At 38.6% G+C, this 27,306-nt stretch overlaps 1 protein-coding gene across 49 annotated transcripts in view; it reads left to right on the top strand.

Annotated features, from left to right (window-relative positions):
* Positions 1-27,306, top strand: part of RIMS2 (regulating synaptic membrane exocytosis 2) — a 748,357-nt gene that overhangs the window by 569,015 nt on the left and 152,036 nt on the right. For 26 of the 49 annotated variants that reach the window (XM_073330341.1, XM_073330373.1, XM_073330345.1 and 23 more), the window contains 2 exons: positions 3,946-3,999; positions 21,026-21,115. The exons of 20 other annotated variants lie outside the window; for them this stretch is intronic. In XM_073330341.1, coding sequence (XP_073186442.1) covers positions 3,946-3,999; positions 21,026-21,115 — 144 coding nt within the window. The remainder of the gene's footprint in view (positions 1-3,945; positions 4,000-21,025; positions 21,116-27,306) is intronic. 3 more of the 49 variants (XM_073330354.1, XM_073330349.1, XM_073330359.1) reach the window with 2 other exon arrangements.

Genomic DNA, 27,306 nt, shown 5'->3' with positions numbered 1-27,306 from the left:
CTTAAAACTATTTCAAATATCGGACTTCTTGACTTCCCACATTTTAACCCTATCTACTCCATTTAATTATAACAATAAGACTTTCTACTTCACAAGATTTTGAGCCACTTTGAAGTGATCGATGCTTCACTCATTATTCTCCAAAGAAATCACAAATTATTGATAATCTTCTGTGTTTTAATTTGTAAATAATTGTTTATTAAGATCTATACTATATTGAAATTATAATAGAACTGGTAACATCTGTAGTTAAAGTTGTATAATACTTTCCGTTGTAAGACCCCATTTTCAATTGCTAATAACTTCACCAAACTTTAAGTGTTGGGGCTGAAATTTTCCATGTTTGCTCTCTGTCTCAGCTGACTTGCAAAAACCACCGTCTAACTGTTTCTTTGAAGAGCTCTAACACCTCCATGCTATAGAGCAGGGACTTGAAATTTAGCAGAGGGATAGCGTGAGGCCAATTCCTTTTTCCGTTCTTATGAAAACCCACTCAGATTTGTCCAAGTTCTAAGTCTGTGAGCATCATCCTTTACATGTGTTCAGTATAGCCTTTAGCGTGGCAGTGCTAAAATGTCTGAACGTTCCATGTGCCTTAAACCTTTCCCAGCCCAATATGAGCTCATTTCATGCTGTCATAAATATAAAGGGAAGGGTAAACCCCTTTGAAATCCCTCCTGGCCAGGGGAAAGCTCCTCTCACCTGTAAAGGGTTAAGAAGCTAAAGGTAACCTCGCTGGCACCTGACCAAAATGACCAATGAGGAGACAAGATACTTTCAAAAGCTGGGAGGAGGGAGAGAAACAAAGGGGTTTACCCTTCCCTTTATATTTATGACACATGCCAATTGCACTGAGTATACGCCCATCCTCTACTGAACCTGCTATGTGTTAAGCATAGTGCAAGAACACCAGATGGGAGATGCAATAGATTTAGGCAATCCTCTATCCTAGGGAACTGTACCATAGATTGGGAGTCAGGAGGTGACCTCAGCCTCAGATTCTAGCCTCAGCCCTTTCACTGACAGGGGTTATTTCTGTTAATTTTACAGACGTTATAAGTTATCAAAGCCTTGTATTCCTACTGTAGCATAGCATACCCACCTGTTTTACAGACAGGGTAACTAAGAGGTTGTCCAGCGTCATTTCTGGTAGAACTGGGAGTTCACACAGCATTAAAGAATGAATATACCAAATCTATATGTGTATCTGTGCTGTCTGTAACCATTAGACCACATGACCCTCCAGAGTAGAGGTCTGCTTGGGCCTAAGTTTTTGACTTGGACCCAACTTAGACCCAAGCTCACACAACCTAAGAGGGTCAGGTTGTTTTCTGACCCAATCCGGAGCCTTCCCCCGAACCTGAGTCAGCTCCACAGCTGCCATCTCCTGCCTATGGGGTCAGCTCTCCTCCTCTTGCCCAGGAGGTGGCGAGACAGTGGCTGTGTGCCCTGCTTCCGCTGTCTGCCACATCCTGCTGCGCTGTGCATGCTGTAGAGTGAGAGGTGCTCTGACTCACCAGCACACTGTCTCCAGAGCACACACAACATATCAAGGTGGCGATGGCCTGCAGGGATGGGGCATACAGCTAAGGTGGTGACAGCCCCAAAGGCAGAAGGAGGGAAGCGAATGCAAGCCTCAGACAGTCCATTTGTTTTCCCACCCAAGCCAACCCAAACACTTGTAGTTGGGTTCTTTTGGGTTCAGGGTGGGTTGTAGGCTCTACTCCAGGCTGGGAATTAAACCCTGGATTCCCGATTCCCAGTATTTCTCTGCTATCAATTAGTTGTATAAACTACTGGCAAAGAGTGTGTTGCATTCCCCTGCAGTGTTGCTTACTACTTTAATGTAGTCTCTAGAAGTCTGTGCTGTGAATCCAAAGGTGGTGGGTTCCCTACTGATGACCAGTGATAATCAATATGGGTCCATATGCTGGAATTTCTGGTTTTTCAGTTGCTCTTAAAAATAAGGGTGGGAAAAAGGGGGAAATTACCTATAAAGTTGAAAAATAATTTTAAAAGAACATTAAGGTTGCAAAGTCAAGTACTCAGACATTAGGAAAAAGACATGTTAAGGTTGTCCGTGTAACCTTAATTTGTTTTCCTTGCACATATGAACTGTGATACAGCCTTTAATTACATACCATTCTGCCACCCTGTCTCTCCTTGGAGAAGTCACTTAGGGCTTGTCTACGTATGTAGTTATTTCTGATTAACCATTCTTAATTAACTCCATGTGTGGACATTCTCATTCCACATCGAGTTAATCTGGGATAACGTGCACATCACTGTTGCCCAGTTTACACCGCCCTTACTTCCTTGCACCGGCTACCTTGATTGGCAGAAGCTCAAAGAGGAGAGTAGCTCAGTTATATGCTTCCAGTCTGCTCCTGTGGCAGTGCAACAATGCACTGCCCCTTGCTTGGAGCTTGTGACAGCCACAGCTGAGTCCTGTATTAGTAACCCTGGGTACCAATAACATTCTAGCTCAGTTCTGCAAACTTTTAGTGGAACCAATCTTGTATTTCCATTAACACAGCCATGGCAGATCTAATCCTGCTCCCATTTCAATCAGTTTTTCTACTGACCACAATGTGCTATTAATAATCTGAAATACCATAACTTTATTGTAGAAATCTAGAGAAAAATCTAAGCACCCATCTATTTCCATTTTACTGACACTACTTGTTGTCTAAATATTAATATCAATGGCTTGGTATCAGTAATTTTAAGTTGTGAGTACAAACTAGAAAATCCCAATATCTAGATATTCAGTATACTGGTTAGTTGCACAATATGTTTACAAGTAAAATTATAATAACCCTATGTAGTAGTGGAATCATTAACAAAGAATTAGAAACAGAACATCACACTCAGTGAAGAAGCAAAATACAAATATTTCTTTTAAAATTCTGTGAGAAACTGTCAATAAGTACCAGAAAAAATGCAATGTTAAAAATAAGTAAAAACAAACCAAATCAATTAATTGCATTCAAAAATGTGGGTTTATAGAAGGATAAGTGTCCAACTCAACATGCTTTTTCTCTGTCTACTGTAGTTACTATGGTCACAGATATGTTATATAGGAAGAGTTCTGGTTCTTTTTTTGTATGTACTCTTTGGTACATTAAATAGATCAAATAAGATTTATTTTGTTTATCTTATAATAATGTACCACCTGACGTTGTCTTTACTGAATCTTGTGAACTTTTTCCGATGACAGTAAAATCTACATGTACTTATATTAGCACTTTCATTTTAATTGTAGTTCCTAAATAAAAGTCAATTGGGTTAATGTTTTGTTGAATTCTAGGTTTTCCGAAATTAAGCTAACTTGCTGTTTAAGTTACAAATTGATCATCTTCTTCCTTTTTTTTTTCTTTGCAAGTGACTGAACTTGGGGGAGGGGGACATTATTTTCACATTGCTCTTTGGGGGCATATGCAGGTAACTCTCAAATTCTTACTGATGATTTGCCCACATATTTAAATCAGCTGTTCACTGGTTGGAAGATTGTTGCAAGAAAAAACAAAACAAAACCAGAGTGGATGTTTTACTTTAGATCTTTAAAGCTTATGCTGTGTCTGCTTTTCTCTGCTTCAATAATTATTGTCCGCTTTTATATGCATCACTAAATAATTCAGAAACCACCAGGTCAGGAATATTAAGGGCCACATCCCACCTTCTTTCCTTGCACAAAGCTTGCATTGAACTAAATGAAAGTCATGCATAAAAAAGTAAAACAGGATTTGGTGCTACTAGAATTAGGTACGACCACATACACAAGACGTATTTCACCCTTGATTCACTCAAAAAAAATAATTTGTTCCGAATAGTGAGGAATTGTATATTATGTGTTTGTCATTTATTGTTTATTTGATCAGCTTGTAACGACGTATACATGTTTTTGTCTCACTTTTTTTTTCTGTTTTGCTTATATGAATGCAGAAGGAGATGAAGAAAACAAGCATATTGGAGAGCAGGGTTCAGAGGTTGAGGCAGGTCTGTCTGACCACATCTGCATATCCCCTTTAGATATATATTCCCTATGAGCACATATATTCTCTAGCTAGCTTGGAAATATATTAAAATGCAAAAGCCAGACAGTAATAATTTCATTACATTTAAGTTGAAAGCAAACAAAACCAGTGCATCATGGATTATTTAAAATGCTTACAGGGACACTGTCAAGCATTTCTCAATCAAATGTTGAACATACAAAATTGTTATAATCTTGTCATCTGCATTCTAGAGATCCATTTTCATAAAAATCCTCTGTTCTGTCACCAAGAACAAATCTCACCATTTATTAAATGCATAGTCTTGCAATATTTTTCTTGTGTTGCTGCAGAGTTAGCCATCCAATCATCAGAATAAGCCCAGGTTAATTAACAAGCCCTGTCACAGAACCGTGTTAACATTAGTCACAGTGCTTTTGACAAGCAAGGAAGTAAAGACTTTGTCATATTGCTCTATTGTCCATAAAAAATACAGCTGGGTAGAAAGTACAAAATGAGCAGAGAAGATTGTTATTTTAAGGCTCCTAAGTATGTATTTCAAGCAATGGCCCTGATCCTGCTTGCAAAAAATTTTAGTTGATACAAATGGGAGGTCAAGTATGAGGAGGGCTGAGGGAAATCAGACCCCCTAGAGGCTAAAAAAACAAAATTTGAAACTCTTTTATAATAGACACTGTCCCTTGTAAATCAAATAGAAATGCAAATGGTAAATAATTTTTTTTAAATTGTCCCAAATACTAGTGTGCTCAAAATGTTTAGGATAGCTTATTCTAATAACAGAAAACATGCTTCCTACAGTTACAATAACACATAGAGCTCAAAAGGATTTATTTGGTCGTCTAGCTCTCAAAATTTGCAGCCTTGCTCTCAAAATTCTTCTTTAAAGGAAGAATGTTAAAAAGACATAAATGTATAGTTTCACATATTACAACTTAAGTAGGTCAAAGACAGTTTATCTGTTACAATTTTCAGGTTAAAGCTCATCTCACAAATAATTTGTTCTGTGGGTGTAGTCTTTGACCTACAGCATTTATTTATTTTCAGAGTGGAATTAGTAGAGCAATGTAGTTGTGCCTTTGTGATCATAGACACTTGCTATTTTTATTAAGTTGCACATTTTATATTGTTGTTTTTGTTGTTGTGTCTCTGTATGTGTATTGTGCAGTCATTTGCAGTTTTGTGATAGTTCAAACGTAGTGCATGGATTTGTATTTTCATAGTTTCCACTTTCCTCTGGTGTGCTATGCTTAAGTTGTTCGTGTTATCATTAGTCTTAATTATTAATCATCATTGTCTGTTTTTAATATCATAAAGATTATGAGGAAAAACAACAAAATCCATCGATTAATGGGAGAAAAGGCAAGTTTATAACATAGTGGATTTTGGGGTATCTGGAGATTCATCACTTGTATTTTGTATTGCACATCTCTGTGTTTCTTAGTTATATTAGTTTAAAATAAGTAACTCCATTCATGTTTAGCTTTTATGTTCTGTCTTACTTTCTTGAACCTCTTTTAAAATTATTATCTGTGTGATTTTTAATCTTTCTTGGAACTAGTAGTTCCAACATTTTTGACTCTTATTTATGACACAATACTGAAATTAGAATTTACACCTTCTTAATGTGTAGTTAAGTTAACTATTAGTTATATGTGTAGTTAAGTTAACTAAGTTAACTGCGGAGGAGTCAAGTTTTTCCATCTTGATGCTTTCCATTAGTCCAGATGCACAAGGTCCCAATCTGCTAAATCCGAAGGGACTGAGTAAACTTTATAATAATTTACAGAGTAGACTGCATTGTCATCCAGTTTTTACCAGTCATTTACCTAATCAGGCTATATATTTTGCAAGTTTGGCACATTTTTACTAATCACATTACAGTGAAATCCTCTTAATTGGTACATCCTGGTGGAAATAGGCTCATGCCATTAGACAATCTTCCCAATTATCTCGGCCTCATAGGAATACATTTTTCTTGTAAATACTCACTTCTGTTTCGTGAAAACAAGTATAGTATAAAGCACTCAGACATTCAAACATATAGGTTGACTTAGTCATAATTGGAACAGGAAAGCAGAATGAAGCACCCACAGGGCTTAACAAGATTTTTATACTAGAAAATAGCAATTCATGTTTGTAAATTACTGTGATAGCTTTGAAGACATCATGTGTGCCTTTATCCAGCTTTTAGCGATACTGAAAAATGCATTACATTGACCCTTTTCATCCATTAAGAAGGCTTTCTTTTATCAGAGGGCTGATTAAGGACTAGATAGTGCCCTGTCTTTATGCAGCGGCACAGAAGCAAGAGTAAATATTCCCCTTAACCTCCTTCTCTCCCTACAGCCCATGAAAGGGCTAGCCACAATTTCAAGTCCACAACTTTGGGGAGCCCACAGGCTCCTTCCAAGAACAGGTTGGCAGGGAGGATTACAGTAGGCATTAGTGAGAGCCATGGCACTACCTTCCCCTACGCTGGCTCATTGTGTGCATGTTGTGTGGAGTCTTTTTAGAGGTGGGTAATCAATTATTTCTCTCTCCCCACCCCAGTGCAGCCAGGTTGTCATATTACACACAATGGGGCAGTGTACCTTGCACCAATCTGTTACTGTATACTCCATGCTAAAGCATAATCTAGCCCTGACTGAATTCTACTGTGTAAACTTTATTGATCAGATTCTGTGCTTCAGTGGTAATTACCAGATAGTTCACTGATTATATTGCATTGTAGGGCCAAATCCTGGTCCTATTGAAGTTCTGGGGGTTTTGCCATTGGCTTCAGTAGGACTAGAAATTGGTTCTCATTGATAAAATTTATAGTGTACATAATTTGATTTCAAGCACAATTTGTCTTCGTAAATTGAACTACAAACCTGTCCTTTGCATACTCATATAGATCAAATAGCTTACTCTATAACAGTGAACTGTATATTTAGTATATTGCTAAATTGTATTCAGAATAGTTCACTTTTATGTATTTAGTCATCTGTCTAATGGGACCAGTTTACATTTTGTTTGTGTCGAAAGCTCTTCTTGCACCTCAGAGCTCCTTGCCTCCAAAGCAGCAGAGTTTGTGTCTGATTCTTGGGCCCAAACAGCCGATTCCCAAAAATATTAAGTCCCCCTAGACTCTGTTCCATTCCTGTGTAAATTGTTGCCTTTTCGTTTCTCTTATGTGACGCTGTTGGATAATGGTTTGGGATTCTGAGAGAAGGCTGCTGGTATTGTTCTCCTTTTTTTGTATGTGCTAATAAGGGCTCATAATAGATGACATATTTAGAGCTATGGAACCTGAAAACCTTTCTGTTTTCTCTTCCCTTGTTCTTTATAAAGTTTTACTTAATTTGCATTTGAATGTCTCTGTCAACTTTTACTCTGATATTTGAGCCTTGGGATGGAGTAATATGATATCAATTGGGAAGTATGGTGAGATCTGATATAAATTAAGAGGAATTCACAGAATAGATTTTACAAAAGATTCTGTATTGCATCAGGAAGAGTATCACAAAGTAAACCTCAAAAAATCACATCTCATATAGCCATTAAAATTTTTTAAAGGTATGAGAGTGCAGATACCCACTAGGAAGAGGCTCAACGTAGAGCTCTGAAATGTCACCCACTGTCTCTATGAAATATCTAATACTAATGGAAATCTTTTTATGCCTGTATATGTTTCTTGGGAACGAGAACAAATTTCAGCTCACAGAGTTGCCTACCAATCAATTTATAAGGAAAAGGGGTTTGCTCTGTCATAGAATTTGGTCACTCAAACCACCTCACTGTTTAGCCTTTTTCCAGATCATTCATGAATATGTTGAACAGTACTGGTTCCAGTACAGGGACACCACTATTTACCTCTCTCCATTCTGAAAACTGACCATTTATTCCTACCTCGTGTTTCCTATCTTTTAACCAGTTACTGATCCATAAGAGGACCTTCCCTCTTATCCCATGACAGCTCACTTTGCTTAAAAGCCTTTGGTGAGGACCTTATCAAAGGCTTTCTGAAAGTCGAATTACACTATATCCACTGGATCCCCCACCCCCATCCACATGTTTGTTGACACCCTCAATGAATTCTAATAGATTGGTGAGACATGATTTCCCTTTACATAAGCCATGTTGACTCTTCCCCAACAAATGATGTTCATCTATGTGTCTGATAGTTCTGTTCTTTACTATAGTTTCAACCAGTTTGCCTGGCACGGAAGTTAGGTTTACAGGCCTGTAATTGCTGGGATTACCTCTGAAGCCTTTTTTAAAAATTGGCATTACATTAGCTATCTTCCCATCATCTGGTACAGAGGCTGATTTAAGTGATAGGTTACATTCCACAGTTATGTCATATTTGAGTTTCTTCAGAACTCTTGGGTGAATATCATTTTGTCCTGGTGACTTATTATTGTTTAATGGATCCGTTTGTTCCAAAACCTCCTCCAATGACACCTCAATAGGGGACGTTTCCTCTGATTTGTCACTTAAAAATGGCTCAGGTGTGGGAATCTCCCTCCCATCCAGGTTTTTCCAGATTGTGTCATGCTGCATTATCATGTAATGATTAATTTTAATTGTCTTTTTGATTAACAAATTCTAAATAATTTGCTCAACTTGACTGCTTTATTAAGAACACACCTTTTTCAGTAAAGTAGGAACAGCTTACTGTATGAAAGTATTATTCAGCTAGGAAAGTATGCATTATAGATGACAAGACTTGTTGTCTTGCTTAATGTAGCTTTAAATGAGATCTTGTAATCATTACCATATACTGTATGATAGCTACATAAAGTCTTAATAACCTTGTAAATATAAGAAATAACATGTATAAACTATTGTATTTTAAATAGTTTGAACAAAATCTATAGTTTTCTGGTTGTAGATGAACCTATGCAAAAAATTAATGAAGAAACAGACTAATCATAAACACTAAAGATGCAGAATTGTGTTGTGTAGCAGAAATAGTTCCTCAAATGTGCCAAGAAATATAGATAGATGAATCACAATGTTATATTTTCAGAATTTGTAAGAGAAGGTCTTTTATACAGATTCCACTTAGGTATTAAATTGTTTAATGTATAGGCAATGTATAGTGTGGATCTTTGAAGTATAACTTTAAGAACTATCTGCACCAAGTAGAAACTTATCCTCTGCATTCTGCAGTGTGGGTCTTTTCTGCAGTGTGAGTCTATCAGTATTCTGATTTCAGTCTCTGCATGAAACTTTCACTTACATTTGTGAGAGAGCTGAATGCAAAATGAATGTAGCAACGGAGATCTGAAGTAGTGCAGAGCAGAAGGGAGAATTTTGTTCCACATTTGCATTGTCCATAATCCTCTAAATTTCTTTATTACAATGTTTGCAAAACTCCTTGACTACTAACTGTCAGATGTTCTATTAAACTCCATTCTGATTGAGACTGTTGGCCGAGTCCTTCTGTCCAGATTCAGGCAAGCCTCTCTGTGAATTCAGTAGGAGTTAGGGCTGCAGTGTTGGACTCTGAAGATGTTTTGTTTTTTTCCCTCCCTCTTCCTCCAAAACCCCCCACAAAAACCAAAACCAAACCAAAAGCCATTAAAGAGTCATTTTGATTTGGGGCCCGATCCTGCAGCCCTCACCTACTGAAGTGACTCATGTTACCTTAACAGGACTACTCATTTAAGTAAGGCCTACAGGATCAGGCCATTAGGCCTGTTGTATCATACTTGCTTCTAATGTGTTATGTGCATGTAACCAGAAGAGGGAGCAAAACTTCCATCTTTTAAAAGCAAAGTCATAATATTTAGAAACCCAAAAAACCTACCCAGCTGTAAGGAAAAATCTCAGTGCTGGCTTAAAAACAACAGATTTGCTCATTTGCAGTGTCTCTTTGACCAACAGATCTTGGTTGAATAAAAGATATTACCTCACCCAGCTTATCTCTCTAATATTTGCTCATTGTTATTTAAATATATTCATACAATTTGAAAGTTCCATTTACCCATTAAATTACTACTTCAAATCTATTGATTTTATAGTTTTATGAAATGTATCTAGTATTCTTAATATTTGGCAAAATCAATAATATTTATACTAATAATATCAATGTATTTTGGTTTTGGGAAGAGAAGATATCAATTAAGCAGTGATGCAAGTAGTGTTCAGCTAAGTATTTTGTTTGAGTAATGGTACATAAGTAATTTCTTTTAAATTCTCAAGGAATAGGAGTCTATATACAATTTCCCCCCCCCCCGCAAAAAAATGGAAGAAACCGCCAGTACAGTACATTATTTTAAAAAAAAAATAACAAGATATGGATGGTATTTGCATTTAGAGAGTATTGCAATAAGGATTCCCATTCCATTCCCCTAAGTGATTTGCTACTACAAATAATTGAATTACCAAAAGTCTGTGAAAGAAATAACTGGAGGAAAAAATTAAACTAAACTGTATTAGAATGCATACTAGCTATAGTAATATAAAATATAGACAGCTGGCTCTATTTTTATCAGTGCCCAAAGGATGTACACTAAAACTCTTCATGAGCCCTAGTAAGTGTTCTTCATATACATTTCCACTGCAGTCACAGGGAGGAACAAAGTACAAATTGTTTTCAGAACGTGTAGACTCAACAAGGAAGTTCAAGCCAGAACAATAAACAATTGGGAGAGCATGTATTGTATATATTTTTCTATAACATTAAAGATAGTTAAAACTAATATGCAAGAAAAGATTTTAAAATGAACACAGAATTATTTACACACATAAAGAGAGTAGGAAGAAGGGCTCTTAATATCTGAAACTTATGGAATGATCTCTTTTAATGAAAAATTATTTGACACTCAAAGTCACATTGTCAAAACAATGAACTCCTGCAAAAGGCACTAGTTGATAATACAAGATTGATGACGGGTTCTCAAACTGGGGGTTGGGACCCCTTAGTGGGTTGCGAGGTTATTACATGGGGGTCATGAGCTGTCAGACTCCACCCCAAACCTCACTTTGCCTCCTGCATTTATACTGGTGTTAAATATATAAAAAAGTGTTTTTAATGTATTAGGGGGTGTCGCACTCAGGGGCTTGCTATGTGAAAGGGGTCACCAGTACAAAAGTTTGAGAATCACTGATCTATGGTGAGTCTTTAATAAGAAAGAAAACCAGTTTCTTGAGGTGGTATCAAATTGAAGCTTTACACAGGCTGTGCCATTCTGGAATTAATTCTAGGAATCTGGCTTACTAAGATTAAAAATAGTTATGTAGATGAGTTACGATAAGTTTTGTAATATCAGTTGTCTAATCATCTCTAAACAAAGAACATGGTAATAAATTGATAGCAAAATGAAATGTATAGCAAATCAATATATACAGTATGTGTGTATTATACTACCTAGGATAGACATTGAAGAGTTATTGAATAATCCATAAAAACTTGTGGCCAAATTATCAACTGTTGATGGGCACTGTAAGAGATAAAAATATTTGAGTATTGCTGGGTGAATATATTGCTTGGGTGAAATGCTCTGGGTAAGAGTGTGATAGGATTTCCATTATAAGATCCTATTTTCAGAGTTTATAACATGACTGAATGCAAGCTGGTGTATGACACGGCCCAGAGAAATGGTGTTATCGTTACTAAATGTTGATATAATTGGATTTTTATAAGATACACCGTAGAAATTTTATTTATATAACATATTGAGTACAAAGGGTCTGGAAAGCTGTCCTGATGGGCAGCTGTAGATTCTTCTGGTGTGAGGAAGTCCTACACTGGCATAAAGCCAACACAGCTGGATCTATGCCATTCCTTCCTGGCCTTCATGACATGAGCAGCATGTTAAGATGGAAGGTGGGACTGGAGTTTCTCCAGATAATATAATAGGTCCTGGCTGGCTCAGATATGAGGGAAGCGCAACAATGTTTTAAAGCCACCTTTGCCCTCCTCCCATTCCTATGCCAAGTGGTGCTCTGGCACAACTGAGAATCTGGCCTAAAGTGTGCGTATGTATTGACCACACTGTCTTTTTTTCATTCTCTTAACACTGAAAAGAGGACTTTTCATCGTAAAGTAAAAATTTGTATAATGTGGACCAGGCCTTTTCGATGGCCTAATAAATCTATCCCTACTTCACATCATTCATCTTTCTTAGTCTATTAGTGCATGAGAATTTGATGTTACATGTAATTTCTCTGCCTTTGACAATTTATGTAATAGGATTAACAGTATTTCAGTGTGCTGCTCTGTATTTCATAAGTCACTAGTCAGAGCCACCCTTGATTAATTTTTACAGTAGTTGTCTCCAGACATTAGTAAGACTTTAATTGCCTTTTGGGGATTCATTTATAGTGTGAGGAATAGAAAGAAGTTCTCAGAGTTTTCATCTGTAAGGAAAGGTCACTACATTAAGTTTGTTCTAATTCGAAAAGCGAAGACTTTCTGGTGACTTAATTTAAACTTTAGAAATTTGGAACTGAATTGATAAAAACAGATTCAGAGAGAGTGGATTTAATCTAAAATATTGGAAATTTGGATAAAATGGAAAGTGCATGAAAAAGGGTTTGATGCACAGGGTAAATAACGTATAATTTTAGCTTACTGAGGGACGTTTTCTCCCCTACTACAGAAAAACACATGGAAAGGGGAGAACTTACCTAGGAAAGATCCAGAGCTTCAGTAACCCTGCAATTTTGCTGCATCATCACTAGCACTGCAGTTTTGCATCATCCCAATTCATGTGAAGGATTGGTGGGGGTTAAGAAGTAGCCAAGGGCATGGACAAGGGCGGTCACAGAGTCTGAGAATCTACATGTTATTATCATTTATTATTTTGATATTGCCAAGAGAGTGTTATACACTGCATATTGAGTAAAGACATGGGAAACCCAGTGAATACTAAGGTCAGTGATTGCATCCCCCATATCTAATAGGTAAGCATCTGGATCTATCCAGCTGTCAAATCTTCTTAGCCCCAGAGTTGCTTTTGAAGGCTATAGAACTCTGCATGAAGATTTTATCTTCTACTTGGTGCAGGACCCCACAAAATCTAAGTTGGCTCTGTTGTGTGTTTTTTCATTGCTCTTAGATCTTCTGTAAACATAAATCAAACACTTGATACAGGAGAGACTAAATGATCATATTATATGCTGTCTGTACTTGACTTTACTTATTCCTTGACTTTAGCAAAGCTTTGGACACAGTCTCCCACAGTATTCCTGCCAGCAAGTTAAAGAAGTATGGGCTGAATGAATGGAGTATAAGGTGGACAGAAAGCTGGCTAGATCATTGGGCTCAACAGGTAGTGATCAATGACTCCTTGTCTAGTTGGCAGCCGGTATTAAGCAGAGTGCCCCAAGGGTCTGTCCTGGGGCCGGTTTTGTCCAATATCTTCATTAATGATCTGGAGGATGGCATGGATTGCACCCTCAGCAAGTTTGCAGATGACACTAAACTGGGAGGAGAGGTAGATACACTGGAGGGTAGGGATAGGATACAGAGGGACCTAGACAAATTAGAGGATTGGGCCAAAAGAAATTATATGAGGTTCAAAAAGGACAAGTGCAGAATCCGTCCAGCGGAGGTCAACAAAAATGATTAGGGGACTGGAACACATGACTTATGAGGAGAGGCTGAGGGAACTGGGATTGTTTAGTCTGCAGAAGAGAAGAATGAGGGGGGATTTGATAGCTGCTTTCAACTACCTGAAAGGGGGTTCCAAAGAGGATGAATCTAGACTGTTCTCAGTGGTGGCAGATGACAGAACGAGGAGGAATGGTCTCAAGTTGCAGTGCGGGAGGTTTAGATTGGATATTAGGAAAAACTTTTTCACCAGGAGGGTGTTGAAGCACTGGAATGTGTTACCTAGGGAGGTGGTGGAAACTCCTTTCTTTGAGGTTTTTAAGGTCAGGCTTGACAAAACCCTGGCTGGGATGATTTAGTTAGGGATTGGTCCTGCTTTGAGCAGGGGGTTGGACTAGATGACCTCCTGAGGTCCCTTCCAACCCTGATATTCTGTGATTCTGTGATTCTATGATACTTCATGTGCACTCATTGGAGAAGAGAGGAGGAGAATAGTCAAGGAGCCATTGCCTAGTTAGCTGCATAAAATAGTTCAGTTTATCATTAGTTGTGGCATGAATAATGATAGTATTAGACAGAAGAAAGAGCACTAGAAGCTTTTAGAATTTCATTGACATGTTTTGTAGAGCTTCACAGGAGTCCAGGAAATGGTTCAGTGAGAACCTACTTATACCATTTTTTCAAACCAGAAACAGCTAAAATGGGCTCTTCATTTGTAGTAGTAGTGTTGCTGCTACCAACTAACGTATTACTCACCTGAGGAAAAATTCTGCTACTGTGTGCATAGAGGCTCATATGGTAGCAGAACTGGTATTACTTTGCTCCATAAGAGGTGGGTATGATTCTGGAGAAATGTGCAGGGGTTGCACCCCCCTTATATAGCACGTAGCTCAGCTCCACAGGAAGAAGAGGACAGGTGATCTGCTGCTATGTGCATCCTTCAGTACCTGCAGGGGGCGACATGTTGGGTGTTTGTCCATGACTACATTATTGGTCTGAAATAGCTGAATAGAGTGACTGAATAGTAGCTCTGTAGCCATTCCAGACTTAGGGGAAGATGCCTCCCATATTTTCCTTAGCCCTCTGTCCAATGCTCAGTTCAATTAGCTGGTGTGGGAACTTGATTCTGGATTTGGTCCTAAATGCAAAAACCTCCATAATGCAGGGTTAAGGGCCAGATGCTGGGGTGCATCTGAGCTGCATTTGGTGTAGGTCAAGGTGGGAACAAAGGTCATTGTATGCCATCTTTATGTCCTTCCCTCTCCTGGAACTGGCTGTCTACCAGTCCTGTCCTTAGCATGAACAAGAGAAGCCTCTAGGTTGGTCTACTTTACACAAGCTGTCATAAGACCCCCAAAACTATTCCAGTGTCTGAAGGTCAGGGATATCTTACCCATGCCTCCTTAATAACCACATCCTCTAGCCCAGTGGCATAGGAGTTGCTATGAATTCCGCTAAACAAAGGAAATCCTTCATTGGCTGGATCCATCATTGTTACACCACCTTTGGCATGGTGGACTGCAGTGCCTCCGAAGATTTGGGTTGAACTTAACGTTACAAATTTAAAATGAAAGAAAATGGAAACACTAAAGTTTCCCCATCCAAGTTAACTTGGCCATGACAGAACAAGGAGTAATTGTCTCAAGTTGCAGTGGGGGAGGTTTAGGTTGGATATTAGGAAAAACTTTTTCACTAGGGGGTGTTGAAGCACTGGAATGTGTTACCTAGGGAGGTGGTGGAATCTCCTTTCTTAGATGTTTTTAAGGTCAGGCTTGACAAAGCCCTGGCTGGGATGATTTAGTTGGGGATTGGTCCTGCTTTGAGCAGGGGGTTGGACTAGATGACCTCCTGAGGTCCCTTCCAACCCTGATATTCTATGATTCTATTCTATGATTCTATGTGGTACTTTCTTCTTTTTTTATTTTGTCTGGTTAAATATCTAACATTATTGCACTTCATAAACACAGTAGTCTGGGATTTTAGTGGTCCCCTGTGAGAAGTGAAATGTGCTATCCAAGTCCATAGGGACTGGAGGCTTCTGATAACTGGAGGCTTCTGATATTTTCAGACTAAGGTGCATAAAGTTAGGCACTTTGATAAATAACCTGATTTTCATAGGTGTTCCATGCCTACAGCTTCTAATGAGGGCAATGGGTCCAACTAGTGCTGCTGTAAATGCTCAGCACTGTTGAAAAAAAATCTATTCTTAATGCCTCTGAGAATCTCTGCTTATCTGATCTTAGAGAATCATTTCAGACTTACTTGGCTTTGAAACAGTTGATCATAAATGCAATGCAATAGCTTTAAAATTGAAATGCCAGTCGTTATGGAACGTGGCATTATACATTTTGCATCATCTTCTACACTCAGAAAGTAGGCTCCCTCCCTGATGTTGACCTTGACAGGCTAACACATATTTAAACATGACTTGTCCTGTTCATAGGAGGTACAAAGGACTGTTTAAAATCGTGTTAGTTAAAGCGTGTTGGCTAATACATTTTAGAAAGCAACCAGTTTTGCTAGTCTAGATATGGCCTTAATGTCAATTTGTAAGTTGCTGTCTATACTGATTTTTTTCTACACCAAAATAGCATAAATTAAGAACATAAGAATGGCCATACTGGGTCAGACCAAGGGTCCATCTAGCCCAGGATCCTGTCTTCTGACAGTGGCCCATGCCAGGTGCCCCAGAGGGAATGAACAGAACAGGTAATCATCAAGTGATCCGTCCCCTGTCGCCCATTCCCAGCTTCTGGCAAACAGACGCTAGGGACACTTCAGAGCATGCTTTTGCATCTCTGCCCATCCTGGCTAATAGGTTACTCAATGAACTTATCTAGTTCTTTTTTTGAACCCTGTTATAGTCTTGGCCTTCCCGACATCCTCAGTGTTATGTGTATCACATAAAAATATGTGTTGTAATGTGACTTCCATAGTGACCACTCTTTTTGATAATGTCAGATTACATGACACTTTATCCTTCATTCCTTGATGTGTCCAATGATCAGGATAGATATCAGAGGTATTAGTTTTTATCAGCATTGCATTGATAGTTCAGTGGCACTACAGATGATGTGCATGTACTCTAACTTGTGAGATTCAGTCACTATTTGTTTATAGGACAGAAATAGATAGAACTGGGGAAGATCATTTCATTAAATTAATACTTCCAGAATTTTCAGAAGTTAAATCTAGATATTATATCACCATAGAGTTACAGAATCTGTTTAGTAATATAGTCGTCATAATGGGCTCGGGTTGCTTTTCTGATATTGAAAAGTGAAATGGAGTAGCATCAGCTCAGAAGGCTTGAAGGATGTATACAGGTGCTTTTCTACATTTTGACACAAAGGTGTATTCATCCTCCTTTATAATAACAATGGAAGAGTGTGGAATAATATCCATTTATGGCAAATTGACTTTGTGATTACACAGTGGGAAATGTGCTTCACTACTCTCATGATTTTTCCCCACTGGTGATTGTGGGTGTGATCCTGTAAACATGCCCATTTTTGAGTAGTCCAAATGGTTTGCTGGGTCAGCAAAGCAAATGCCCAAATAGTCCAAAATTAAGACAAAGATTTATCAGGGGCATAGTACTATCCAACTGTTTAGGCCGATATTAAAGAAACTAGCACATGAAATTGCAAGCCCAATAGCAAGGATTTTTAATGAATCTGTAAACTTGGGGGAACCTGTTTAAGAAAGGGGGAAAAAGAGATCCAGGAAATAAGAAGTCCATTAGTTTGACCTCAATTGTATGCAAGGCCTTGGAACAAATTTTGAAACAGAAAGTAGTTAATGCTATAGATATAAACAGTAATTGAAATAAAATAAACATGATTTTACAAAAGGTAAATTGTGCCAGAGCAACCTAATCTCTTTCTTTGCAAAGATAACTGATTTGTTAGACAAAGGAAATTAAATAGATCTAATCTACATGGATTCCAGTAAGGCATTTGATACAGTTCTCTAAGGGAAATCATTAGTTAAATTGGAGAAGATGAGTATTTGTGACAGGTTTCAGTAGGTCCTCCGAGCCCCTAGGGGGCGATGGAGAGCTATGGTCCCACTGGCGGGCCTTAGTCACACCTTTCGGGTGCTGGGGAATTAGCGGGAAAGGTGTGCTGGCAGGGGAGCGTCAGCACGAGTCGGCAGCGCGCCCTTCAGGCAGGGGAGCGCCGGTGGTGGGTTGGTAGCGCACACCCAAAGGCAGGTTGGCCGGGGTAGGGGAACGCAGGCCCACCCAACTCCACTGCGTTCCAGCCCAGGGCCCTGACAGTGGCGGGAGGTGAAGGTCCCGCCACTTGGTCAGCAGGGGGCCATCCGCGCCCGCTGACCAAACCCACCCCATGGTGCAGTTCTGCCCCTGGGCTACTTCCTACCCAGTCTCTCAAGCGGGTCTCTCCAGTCCCTCCAGCTCGTCCGGGTATTCTGCTGCTGGCAGCTCCAGCTCCCCCTCTGTGTCAGACTCACGGTGGCCTGGACTACAGCCGGGCCCCTCCGGGTACTCAGCAGCGGGCAGTCCTGATCGCCACAGGCCTTCCTCCCAGTCAGGTTCCTCCTGGCCCCAGGCCTCCCCTGGGGCGGCAGCAGGATGGCGAGGGAGCAGCCTGTGTCTGTCTTCCTCCCTGGTGCTCTCTTCACCAGGCAAAGGGCCCCACCCTTTGTACTTCCTGTCCCACCCCTCCCCTTCCGGGGATTGGCGTAAGCTTGGTCTGGCCCCGCCCACTCAGGCTGAGAGTGTGGCTCTTTACCCTTTGGTTCGGAGGGAAGCCACCCTGGCTCCCTACAGTATTAATATTAAATTGAAAGGTGGGTAAGGGACTGGTTAGAGGGGAGATTACAATAGGTCATACTGAATGGTGAACTGAATGGTCAGGTTGGAGGGAAGTTACTAGTGGAGTTCCTCAGGGATCAGTTTTGGGACTAATCTTATGTAACTTTTGCATCAATGCTCTTGGCACAAAAAGTGGGATTGTGCTAATAAAATTTGCAGATGACACAAAGTTGGGAGGTATTGACCTAAATACTGAGGAGGACTAGAATAACATACAAGAAAATCTGGATGGCCTTGAAAACTGGAATAATAGAAATGGGATGATATTTAATAGTGTAAAGTGCAAGTTCATGCACTTAGGGACTAACAAGAAATTTTGCTGTAAGATGGGGGTGTAGCAGTTGGAAGTGGCAGAGTAGAAGAAACACCTTGGTGTATTGGTCAATCACAGGATGACTGAGCCACCAATGTGATGCAGCCATGAAAAAGGATAACACAGTCTTAGGATGCATCAGGTAATGAATTTTCCAGTAGAGGTGAGGAAGTCTTGTTACCATTATACAAAGCATTGGTGAGCACTCATCTGGAATACTGTGTGCAATTCTGATCTCCCATGTTTAAGAAATATGAATTCAAACTGGAACAGGTGCAGAGAAGGGTTTCTAGGATAAACAAAGGACTGAAAAACATGCTTTATGAGAGAAGACTCAAGGAACTTTACTTGTTTAACCTAACCAAACGAAGGCTGAGGCAAACAAATGATTGCTCTCGGTAAATACAACAGGGGGATAAATACCAGGGAAGAAGGAGCGCCAGTGCTGACACAAAAACAAATGGATATAAACTGGCCATCAACAAGTTTAGGCTTGAAATTAGACAAAGATTTCTAACCATCAGAGGAGTGAAGTTCTGCAACAGCCTTCCAAGGGAAGTAGTGAAGGCAGAAAACTAACTGGTTTCAAGACTGAGCTTTATGGAGGGGATGGTGTGGTGAGATTGCTTACAATAGTTTGTGGCCTATCTGCGACTGCTAGTAGCAAATATCCCCAATGGCTGGTGATGGGACACTTGATAGGCAGGGCTCTGAGTTACTGCAGTTAATTCCTTCCCAGGCGTCTAGGTGGTGGATCTTGCCAATGTGCTCAGGGTCTAACTGATTGCCATATTTGGAGTTGGGAAGGAAATTTCCCCCTGGTCGGATTGGCAGAGACCCTGCTTTTTTTCATGTTACTCTGCAGCATGAGTCACTTGCTGGTTTAAACTAGAGTGAATTCTCTGTAACTTGAGACTTAAAACAAGATTTGTGGGCTTCAGTAACTCAGCCAGAAATTATGGGTCTATTACAGGAGTGGGTGGGTGAGGTTCTGTGGTCTGTGATGTGCAGGAAATGAGACTAGATGATCAGGATGGTCCCTTCTGGCCTTAAAGTCTATGAGTCTAAATTCCCCTTTAGTAAGAGATTAGGTTAAAAAAGCTTTAAAACCTAAAAAGGAGATTGCTGAGGCTAGTTTAACCCTAGCAAAAGATGGAAAGTAAATCTTTAGGCCCAGAATATTATAACAGCCAAAGAAAGAAATTTCAGAATCCTTCTGAATCAAGAAAATGGTGTCCTGGATGGCGGAGGGTACATAAGCTTCTGTTGACAACTTATCTTGGTGTTGAGATCAAATATGCTCATTTACACGGTATAGTAGTCTGGAGGCAATTTACACATTATGAGAGTGCTAATTGAGTGATATATTACCCTTAATATACCAAATGAAAGAAAACCAAACCCAAAACTTTATCATAAACTGTAAGTTAAAACACTGAATATTTATGATTTTTTAAAATGGCAACCTCAACTATAGTTGGCATAAATATTTTAATAGAAACTGCAGGTAACTCAGATAATGTATTTGTTAAAAATAGGCTGTTGATTTGAAAAGAAACATACATAGTTGATGGTTTCATTTTTTCTTTGTTTGTTTGAATTATAAATTTGCAAAGCCTTTTTTAACCAAAATATTGTTGGTAAAGGTCTTTTTAACTTGCAGAAATATAAAAATATCCTAAAACTCTGTAGATTATAAACACACTAATCTTTAAAAACTGATCACTGTGCACTATATCAGGGGTTCACAACCTTTTTCTTTCTGAGGCCCGCCCAACATGCTATAAAAACTCCACAGCCCACATGTGCCACAACAGCTGTTTTTCTGCGTATAAAAGCCAGGCTCAGTGTTAGGGGGTAACAAGTAAGGCAATTTGTCATGGCCCCACAACACAGGGGGCCCTAGGCTTCAGTCCCATACAGTAAGGCTTTGGCTTTCTGCCCTGGGCTCCATTAAGTCTAATACCATCCCTGCTTAGCGCACCCCCTGACTCCTGATTGCGGCCCCCTAGCCCCTGGTTGAGAACCACTGCACTATAATATACACTTTTTTCCTATTCAAAATGTTAAGTATAGCAGAGAGAGCAACCAAAATATTTGGTAGATTGTATGGATATTAATATACATTGTATGTCCTATTCTGTATTTTAAGACATTTGATAAAGAAAAGTAATGAAAGAACTCAAGTTTTGGCCTGCCAGTTACAGTTTACCTGTTTAGATTAAGCTGTTCCAAATGATGTTAGGTGTCTTATAATGGAAGTTACATAATGTTTCTGACAAGCTCTGATTTCTTTTGGTTTATGCTAGAAGTTACATGGGAGGACCAGCAGAAAAAGGTGAATGGTACAATAACTGATGACAAACCATTGCCGAAAAAGAAACACCATTCTGAGCCAGGTTTGTCAGGGTTTGGAAAACCACATGAAAGCATGAGACTATAGAAGCATTGCATTACATTTCATGCTTTTATAATGAGTGTGTGCTTGATGTACCTTATTTTTTCACTTTGGTGTGAAATTTTTAGTATGTAGAGACCATTTAGTTTAGTGTTGTACACAGTTCTGTTTTAGATTAGCAAAAGTAGATCCACTTGTGTAAGCAATTGTGTTAGACTGCACATGCATTAGAAAAAGAAATAATTTGGCATAATATTAGCATTACCTTGCTTTTCAGTTTCAATTCTATTTTGATTTATATATGTGTGTGAGTCTCAGGAATCCAAGTCTGAGTTCTGCTAATCCTTATCTTGGTTAATCTCAACCAAGGTATACACTGCATATAAGGAGGTGGGACACCCACCTCCCAAGATCTGAAACAGAATCCTTCCTGCTATGTCAGATGTCGCTTAAAGCATAAAAAGGCTCAACCATCCCTGTCTTTCCAGTGCCACTCTTTGCATGTATCCAAGATAGGAACTCTTAAATCTGGGTTTGGAAATGTAGCCCCTATCCTACAGAGATGTGCATAGCATTGAGCTCAATGGGTCTACTCACATACTTAAGGTTTAGAATGTACTTAAGTCTGTGTACCCTAACCTGCAATATGAATAAAGCTCCTCTGTGCAGAAGACAGAACTTTCTCAGGAGTTAATCTAAGACTGTAGAATGAACTACCTCAGGAACTAATGACTATTGCAAACCTCACTGGCACATTTCTAAACTAAAACACCCTACCCAAACAAGACACTACATAGAACACAATTCTCCCTTGGGGAGAGCATGAGAGAACAAACAACATGTGGCAGGTGTCAGTCACATCACTACTCATGCAAGTAAAGGTTTGTAGGATTGGCCTTTGTGCAACAGAGTTGTTGCTGTCTGTTGGGTGACTGCTAAGAGCCAGTTGGGAGAGTTTTACTCCATTTTTATTTAGTCCTTACTTATCAGTGGAGGATTTGTCATTGTAAGGATTTACTAAGACCCATCAAAGTGAGTCCTATGCATTTTCTAACTGAGTACTGTTCCCAAATATAAAATATACATTCTAAAATAAATTAGCTGGGTAAAAACATACACATTTTTAGGAAAATAATCCTAATTTTTTTTTATAATTTTAAATGTATGAGCCTGCTAAATATTCTGAACATGATGTACACTTTATATATCTTCTGGTAAAGGTTTTAAATTAATAAATGAAATGGATGCTTAACCATTTACTTCTGCAATCAAGAGAGCATTTTGAGATACAGTATGTTAAAAAAGATGCTATATGAGAAAATAGTGGGTTACCTTATTAATATAATTCAATATATGACATCACATACCATCTTTTGAACATACTGTATCTCAAAACTCTCTGTACTTGCGGAATCAAATTTTAATTAATAGCATCAGAAGTTAGACATTAAGACAAATCAATAGCAGATTCTGGGCTACATTTGAGCAGCTCTGCACTGTTCTGTTGTTGCAACAATGCTCTAAAGCTAGTTTAGCCAATCACTGGGGGGATTCCCCCTATGAATAACAAAGCAGTTACATTAGACACTTACTCAACCAAGCTCTCAGCAGATTGTTTCAGTCCTCCAACTTGGGTGGTCACATGACCAAGCTGGAGGACTACGATAATCTGCTGTTTGGTTGAATTAAATAGTATTGCAAGTAACTGTGTTGCTATTGGCTAATGACTGGGATTGACTCTGAGATTTTGATGATAAAAAATTAGTTGAGAGAGGGTCCCAGTCTTCTGATTTCTTGAGGAGGAATGCAACAAATTTGAGATATGCAGGGGAGATGTTGAGTGAGAAGCAAATGATGTAAGAGAATTTGTATTCAGGGAGTTTGCTGAAGGGGAAGCCAGTTAGCCATACATATTCCTTGCTCATACAACCTTTTGATCATAGGTCAACTCCCAGTAAATTGAAAACCAGGGAGATTTAGTTAAATATAAAAATTAATAATTCAGTCAGTATGTTATTCCTTGTATAATTTGGTTGATATGAAAATCAGTACAATTACAGAATTATGAAATGTTTTCCAGTTTTTAATTGCCTCCAATTTTCATTTCAGTATGACACAGAATTTTTATTGATTACACATAATTGCATTGTAGTATATGTCAGGGGGAAGCAGGAGGATTTTGCAGCTGTATATAGAGTAGTTTCATTAAGGGACATACATTAAGAATGGTGGGATGCAGTTTGGGTTTTTGAATCCAGGAAATGATTGAGGCTTTTTGTACTTGGGAAGAGATACTTTTTCTCTCCTTTCCCTTGTGGGTCAGAGAAGACTTCACTTGAATTTTTGGGGAGCCTTGAATTGTTAATTCCCCATCTTAATAGTTAACAGTAATAACTTTCCCTGATCTCCCATTCAACACCCATTTCTGCATCCAGAAATTTTGGATAAGCACATGAGCAGAATGTTTTTTTTGATCAGCACTGAAAAATTACTACATTGCCAAAAACTAGATATCAGAATCAACAATTTATTCTGATGAATGAGACAGTTCACAGTTCTCTGAAAGATATTTTTTCAAGTTATCTTTTTGTAGACTCAATAACACTGCACTGCATCAGTTTACACTTAGTTCACAGTCCGATTGTTTTCTGCACAAATAAATAAATGCTAGAAACTTTTTTAAAATAAAAGATTTGATATAGTAGCAAAAAGTAATCAGAAAATAAGATAAAACCTACAGAAATAACCAGGACAAGAATGATCTGTAATGTGTTTTAAGTAGAAATATTTTGAATTAAATTTTAAAATGATAACATCTGCATGTTGTTCACAGAATATATCTGCATGTGTATATAAAATATTTGAAAAAATAGATAACTATTTCAGGTAATTGAAATAAATAACAATAAGGATGATCTGCACCTTGTATAGCACATAACATTTGAGAAATAGAGATTTTGGCAGAAAATCAGGCAGAAATCTAAACAAACTTTACCAAATACAGTAATGGAGATGGAAATGATGTAGAGCAAACTGTGCTGTACAACTGAAGTGGCCTTATTTCTAGGATAATGAAAGAAAATATAACTAGTTGGAACATAACCAACTAGTTAACCATAAGCATTAAGTAACACAAACTCTTTACCTGATCTCAGCCAGGTCTTTTTTATAGCCAAGATGTAAGTAGCAGATTCTGAAAGTATCATTGATGAAAAGGGCCTAATTTTGTAATGACCTAAACTTAAACACTTGCATTATTTTTCGTAGATTTTTATATAATGGGCTAATAGAATTAACCTGAATAATATTGTTTTGTATGAAGAGATTAAACAATACTCACTAAATTAATCTGGATAACATCCCCTATGTATTATTTCCCAAGGAGTGGCTATCTATTTTATCTTACCTATTCTATCTAATCTATTTAGGATCTGATTCTACACATATCACCATGATATTACAGAATCTTTAAAACCTGATTTAAATTAATTATTATACAAAATATTGTACAAGGTAAAATAGCCTAAAGTCTGTTCTAATTTACATTACTGCTAATGGCTACAATGGACCACAGCTACAGCCCAGTACTGGCACAGGGGCAGCATAGGAGCACTGTAACTATCTCCCTTTTTCGGCCCACCCTCTGTGCACTACAGCTGAGAGGTGAGGTGGTGTAGAAGCCCCTGTAGAGGCTGTATGCCATTAGAGAATCACCAACCCCGCCATATATACATAGAGTGGGGTAATCTTGCCAAAATCCCCTGTACTGCAGAAGGGACACAGATTTCCTGAAACTTTCCAAGATGGGATTCAGCCTCTAGGTAGGAGTGGCTTTAATTTTTACCAAGAACACTTTAGGAACCGAGGCTGCACAGGCTGCGACAGGGAGCCACTAATTCAGCATGGTCCCTGGCCAGGCCATCCGCTTTTGAGGCTGCATTGGACTATCTGCAGGACTGTTGGCACTGGGAAGATTGTGGGCACCTTGCACTGCTGCAGCCCCCTCCTGATGGACATTCCAGTGCTAAGGACCCTCTGCCATAGCCAGCTCTGGCATAATGAATCTAGACCAATTTGTGCAGGATGCAGTTGACAATATAACCTATGTGGTCACATGGAACATGGTATTGTTGTAGTTTATAAAGCATCTTTTTAAAACTATAAATCCCAGTTGAATTTTATATATATATATATATATATATATATATATATATATATATATATATATATATATATATATATATATATATATATATATATATATAGTGACTCATGAATTCGGTCAGGTGAGGGCAAATTGGAAGTAAAAAGGTAAAGAGATGAAAATAAAAAAGAAATAGCTCAGAATCACAAGAAATATAATGTTAGAAAGCCTACAAAAGCATTAGAACCCAGATGCATGTTTGACTAGAAATGCTTTAGAGTTTAGCAAGGGTATTTGGGGACAAGTGAAGATGATAATAAAGATGTGGAGAAATTAAAGGAATTAAATGATCAGTGTCTACCATAGAAGAAGACGGGGAAATTCGTATACCTAAGGTATTCCTAATGGTAAATCAATGGCGTTTTTTTTAACATAAATTGAAATCTCTAAGTTATGGGGTAATTTGGTGGCTATTGTTCAGTAAATCACAAAGAGTAGATAGTATTTATCTATGGGTTTTGAAAGAAATTAAGTGTAGAATGGCAGAAATATTGATATAGGTAAGCAATATATCCTTAAGAACCATAACAACTCAAGGCTAGTGTGGTGCCTTATTTTAAATGGTTTCATGGTTCTGTGAGAGAATGTTCCACAGTCAGTGCACCACTGTGTCAACAACCTGATGCAATACAGTATTCACCTTTTGTCCTTAACTGTTGGTATAGTGGCTTCTGCTGTAAACACTGCTTCCCTCTGAGCTATGATGGATGAAGCATGAAGGCAGGTGGGTTAGAGTTTCAGTGTCAGGAATCACATTCTGAGGCCTTGAATCTTCTATTTTCTTATGCAGTGCAAGGAAAGGGACAGAGCCTCAGTCTCTTGCTCTCTACTGTAACAATGCGTGGAGATCACGTTCGGGAGCAATGTTAAACACTGGGCATAGTCCTCTGCATTGAGAATTAGTAACTTTTGCCTGATTTATTACTCTCAAGAGTGTGAGGTAAAAGGTAATTGTATGTGGGCAGAGAATAGGTATACCCTATGTTGATGGAAATAAGATAGGGCAAGATGCCAGGATTGATTTATCTTGATGCTGGTAATCTTGCCAGTATCACCCTGTCTCTACTGTTCCATTCTTCGAGAAGGTAATTGGTGAAGTTGTGCTGAAGAAGCTCTTGGTTCTCAGATTTCCTAGATCCCCTGGTTTTAGAACTAATAATGATACAGACACAGCACTGATCTATCGATGATCATCTGTCAATAATCTCTTGACAATGGACAAAAACTAAGTGGCCAGTTGTTTACTTTAGATCTGTCAGTTGCCTTTAATACTATATCTCATGATGTATAGTTGATAGTATTGTACTTTCTAGCAAGGATAGATGAAGAGTTGTGCAAGGGTGATGAGGGTATGTACTCTGTGAAAGAGACCAAAGGATAACATCCGATCCCAACAGCTCTCTTGGGCTGATACTGCAGGTCCACATCATTTCATCTTTTTTGTTCAATGTGTATGAGAAGCAACTGGAGGAGAGATTGAAGTGTTTAGATTACCAAGCCAGTAATATGTCAGAGACATGAGTAACATGTGACACAGAAACGATTATATGGATTGTGCAGTCTTTCAGATTTCACAGTGTCCAGAAAAAAATGGGGATTTAATGAGGTCTAGCTCGTTAAAGCTCAATCCAGATATGATAAAAGTGATTCAGAAAGTATCCAGATGAGATGACAAAGCTGATATTTGGGTTTCTCCCTGTTTTTATTAGTAAGGTGGGCAATCAGGGTTCTCTTGTATCTCTACCTGCTATTATATGGTAAAGTACAGCAATAACCAGGACTGGTTTCCTTCATCTTTCTCTGTCAAGGAAATAGCATTATTTAATCAAAAATGCAGACCTTGCCACACTCACTCATAGTTTACAAGCCACAATTAAGGACCATGAATAACCCCCGGGTGAGAGGGAAAGTCTTAGCATTTATTAAAAAGCAATTAACAATTGAAGACAAAGAGAGTAATTGACGTGGATTTCTGCCTTTCAGAGTAC

Source organism: Lepidochelys kempii, chromosome 2, assembly GCF_965140265.1.
Source record: "Lepidochelys kempii isolate rLepKem1 chromosome 2, rLepKem1.hap2, whole genome shotgun sequence".
In the NCBI taxonomy this organism is placed as follows: Eukaryota; Metazoa; Chordata; order Testudines; family Cheloniidae; genus Lepidochelys; species Lepidochelys kempii.
This window is presented reverse-complemented; position numbering and strand designations above follow the sequence as displayed.